This window comes from Palaemon carinicauda, chromosome 2, assembly GCF_036898095.1.
Source record: "Palaemon carinicauda isolate YSFRI2023 chromosome 2, ASM3689809v2, whole genome shotgun sequence".
NCBI classification, from domain to species: domain Eukaryota; kingdom Metazoa; phylum Arthropoda; class Malacostraca; order Decapoda; family Palaemonidae; genus Palaemon; species Palaemon carinicauda.
In genome coordinates this window covers 6769989-6774828 of record NC_090726.1, presented here as the reverse complement: position 1 = coordinate 6774828, position 4840 = coordinate 6769989, and the positions used below count along the sequence as shown (strand labels likewise).

General features: G+C 31.3%; 1 protein-coding gene across 1 annotated transcript in view; it reads right to left on the bottom strand.

Moving 5' to 3' along the window:
* LOC137614874 (ionotropic receptor 93a-like) overlaps window positions 1-3567 on the bottom strand; it is a 5982-nt gene extending 2415 nt beyond the window's left edge. The window contains exons 1-2 of the mRNA XM_068344535.1: window positions 3418-3567; window positions 2308-2459 (exon numbers count right to left, since the gene is read on the bottom strand). Coding sequence (XP_068200636.1) covers window positions 2308-2459; window positions 3418-3531 — 266 coding nt within the window. The 5' untranslated portion in view covers window positions 3532-3567. The remainder of the gene's footprint in view (window positions 1-2307; window positions 2460-3417) is intronic.
* Between the last annotated feature and the right edge of the window lie 1273 nt (window positions 3568-4840).

The window sequence follows — 4840 nt, the reverse complement described above, 5'->3', positions numbered from 1 at the left end:
ATTTGCTGTTTTAATGTGAAACAAAATTATATCTTAAAAATTCAAACTATTTCTATAACTTTATAATGAAGAGAAACAAAAAAGAAACGAAAAAATTAATGAAAAGGAAAGAAAAATAAGCCTAATAAATTTTCATATTTGCTGTTTTAATGTGAAAAAAAATTATATCTTATTTCAAACTATTTTTATAACTTTATAATGAAGAGAAACAAAAAGGAAACGAAAAAATTAATGAAAAGGAAAGAAAAATAAACCTAATAAATTTTTATATTTGCTGTTTTAATGTGAAAAAAAAATTATATCTTATTTCAAACTATTTTTATAACTTTATAATGAAGAGAAACAAAAGGGAAACGAAAAAATTAATGAAAAGGAAAGAAAAATAAACCTAATAAATTTTTATATTTGCTGTTTGAATGTAAAAATAAAATGATGTCTTATTTCAAACTATTTCTATAACTTTATAATGAAGAGAAACAAAAAGGAAACGAAAAAATTAATGAAAAGGAAAGAAAAATAAACCTAATAATTGTTTATATTTGCTGTTTGAATGTAAATATAAAATGATGTCTTATTTCATGCACACACTTATTTTCCTCTATTACCAATCAAGACCCAAAACTTTTGTTTTGAATAAAAATGAACTGAAAAATAGACCCAAGAAATTTTTAAGTTTGCTGTTTGAATGTAAAAATAAAATGATGTTTTATTTCATCAACATACTTATTCTTCTTTATTACCTTAAAATGAAGGGCAAAACAAATTTTTTCTGTTTGCAGTTTTAATGTAAAAATAAAATGATTTCTTATTTCAACACACTTTTTTCTCTATTACCTTAAAATCAACAGCCTAAAAACTTTTCATGTTTGCTGCTTTTAATGTTAAAATAAAATGCTTTCTTAATACTTGTACATATTTCATGTCTGCTATTTATATGTAAATCAAATGCTTTTTTATTGAAACTAAAATAAAGGGCAACAAAAAATACAAACGAAAAAGATACGTTTCTTCTCCTCAATGCAATGGTGTCTCTGACAGAAAGCATTGTTGTCTCTTCCGAACCCAATCCAAGAATGTCCTCGGGTTGGAGAAGCCCCGTTTTTATATGGAGTGGCCAATTCGTGAACTGGCGTGAACTGGCGTGACCAATGCGGAAACGATGCGGAATGATGAGTGAACTCGCGTGAACGTGTCGTGAACGATGCGCGAACTACGCGTGCCAATTCGTGCCATCGCGTGAACGTCGCGTGAACGATGCGCGAACTACGCGTGCCAATTCGTGCCATCGCGTGAACGTCGCGTGAACGATGCGCGAACTGGAGTGAACTGGTCGTGAACAGTGCGCGAAAAACACCAGTGCGTGCCAAAAAGTGGCACGCACTGGCGCGCATCAATGCGTGCCAGTGCGTGGCAAAAATGCGCGCAAGTGTCAGGGGGGCTTAAGTCTGGACTGCTTATTGCATGACAGACTGTTGAATAAAAGTTGCCAAGTTTCCTTAGTGCGTCTAAATCTTCTTGATAATAGAGCCTTGTTCTGTATTCTGTTTAGGATTGCCTTCCGGCTTTGTTTGTTTATTTTTGTTAACATTTCAAACCCATTTACATTATTACATTCGGAGTACAGTTTTCATCACCAACAAAACATTGTCCAAATTGTAAAAAATAGATATTTACAAATAATATATCAATCACCATATATTAAAAAAAGCAAAACATATTTGTGCGCAGATTACTCTCTGTATAGCGATGGGTTAGACAAAGATGTTAAACTGTCCCATGCTCAAAGGGAAACAAGAAAGGGAAGGGAAAAATAGATGGGGTTCTCCCCTATGGAAGAAATAGGTGTCTTTGAAAGGTTTAAAAGGATTTGTAATTCCAGATCTGGGCCTAATGCTTTTCATATGATTAGCCTCTACCTCGATTTTTTTCTTGGCCTTCTTTTATTTTAGGAAAGGCCATTCGATTGCAAAAATTAAGAATAAAGAAAAGCTACCGTCAGTTATATTTACATTTTAATGTTACCGGACAGTAAATAGCCACAGCCAAAATCACCGAAGTTAATTGTAATTGGCTACCGGGTTTAAACTCAAATGCACTGGCCAATCAAAAAGCAGATAGAAGCTTTAGTGATATCAACTGTGGATATTTACCGTCAGAACCTCATTATTATTATTATTATTATTATTATTATTATTATTTATACTTCAATCTTAAATGGAAAAGCAGGATGCTATAAGCCCAAGAACTCCGACAAGGTAAAATAGCCCAGTGAAGAAAGGAAATAAATGAAGTCAAATAATTTCTCACGTGTTGACTGGAGCATTCGCAAGCAAGAAGAGGACAGGCGAGACCACCAAAAGTCCAACGAGGAATGCCAGCCAGGTGGACAACTTGAGAGGGGCAGCCAAGGACTGCCACCGAGGAAGAGGTGGCTCCGTTCGTGTCATGAAGCAGCTTTGCTGTTCAGGACAAAAATATTTAGATGGTCGTTGAAATTCCTTAATAGCAAATTGAAGTAATATCCTTTTTCATGAAATAAAGAAAAATAAAACTTAAAAAGCTATGGGTTGGTAACTCTTGATGCGTTTTTTCATAGGTTTTTTTTTTTTTAGATAATTTTTATTTTTCTAATAGTCAGTTATTGTTTTTGATAAAGTGAATAGGTATTTACATAGAGGTATCACATACGTACATGTCTCAATTTGCATGTATTTATATATACGGAAAACTATATAAACGTACAAATATATACATACATACATATATATGTATATATATATATATATATATATATATATATATATATATATATATATATATATATATGTGTGTGTGTGTGTGTGTGTGTGTGTGTGTGTATGTATCTATGTGTCAATACAATATGAATAAAGTATACATACACATATATGCATATATATGAAAGTATAGATTATATAGATAAATAGAAAGATATAGATACATAACTTCACTACTATTGGCATAAATAATCTGCATTTCACCTCAACCATCCCTGTTCTCCCTCATTTATCTCTTCCCTTCTTTGATTGATAATTTAGACCCACGATAACTTCTCTAATTCTCTTTTTTTCCAGTACTTTTACGACAATATCATCTTTCAAGTACAGAGGCATTTGTAACTATGTCCACATCAATGGGTTAATTTTTAATTAATTTACCATCGCAATATATAAGATTACTTCAACTACAAAAATCCTACCAGCAATCAGCGTTAAAATATGTCCAACGTTTTAATGACATTCCAACAATGTATAACTTTGTCAAAATCAAGACAATATAAAACTCACAAACTTTAACTCTAGATTCTCGTACTTGATACTAGAATGGGCTATGGCTTACACAGCCATTGTTATGTATAGCTACGATTCATTTAGTTAAATGTATGCTAAATATTCTTACGTCACAATCGTAGAATTGGGAGAAGTCAACAGCTGCCAGTCTGTTGTCGTTGTTAGTTAGAAATGAGTAGCCAAGTCCAAAGTGGCCTTCTCTCCTTTGCATTTTGCCATTCATGCCATTCCAGGAACCATTCGCGTCAGGGAAGCCCCAAAATTCTCCTGTGCAATAATAAATGATAATAATAATAATAATAATAATAATAATAATAATAATAATAATAAATTAATGGTAATAATAACCATAATAATAATAATGATAATAATAATAATATCAATAATAATAATAATAATAATAATAATAATAATATAATTATTATTATAAGTACTAGCTAAGCTACAACCCTAGTTGGAAAAGCAAGATGCTATAAGCCCAAGGGCTCTAACAGGGAAAAATAACTCAGTGAGGAAAGGAAATAAGGAAATAAATAAACGATATAAAATTATTAAAAAATTAAAACAAAATTTTTCAAAAACAATAACAACGTTAAAACAGATATATGATATATAAACTATAAAAGGACTTTTGTCAGCCTGTTCAACACAGAAACATTTGCTGCGAGTTTGAACTTCTGAAGTTCTACTGATTCAATTAATAATAATGATAATAATAATTATAATAATATCTTTGCGGGAATTCCATATATTTTTTTATTGCGTAAATGGGTGAGTTTAGGATTAGATAATATCCGAATCAATATATTGTTGGATTAAATCTCGATCTGATTTGCCAATCTACATCAACATTTTTCTGAGGAGAGAATTAATCATTGGCTATATGCTAATTACTATTTTTTATGTCTCGTGATATATAACCTCTCTTTTAATCAAATTTTGTAAAAAAAAAAAAAATTATGTCTCGTGATATATAACCTCTCAAAAATTGTTTCTGACAAAAACTTTAAAACTTAGTTTTTATCCAAAAAACTGATTTTTTTTTCGCAGATATAAATAGATGTGACTCTCATATGATCAGTCACTTAAAGAAATTAACGATATGAACAATTAATACTGCCTTGCAACAAAGTGTATAGGATATATAAATTCTTCATTTTATATATACCTAACCTAACTAGCCTAACCTATTCTAACCTAACCTAACTTAAATCATACAGATGGAAGCTCTCGAGAATCTACTCAACTTGGCGTACTATAACGTCGCATATTTACTTATGTGGATAAAGTAGAATAAGAATTTGTACTAAAAATCTTTCCTCACCATCTGGACTTTTCTTTATGACCAAAGAGAAGTTGAGAACTTCGGCGAATGTGTCCGCCATCTTAATGTCCCTCCCGTAAGGTCTACTTCCAGGGACGTCTTTGTTGAAGATGACGTGACGCTCAAATTGGAACGTATAGAGCTGTGGAAAAGATAGTCTGACATTTGGAATCTAAGGAAATATTTTCAAATAGGGAACCTGAAAAAT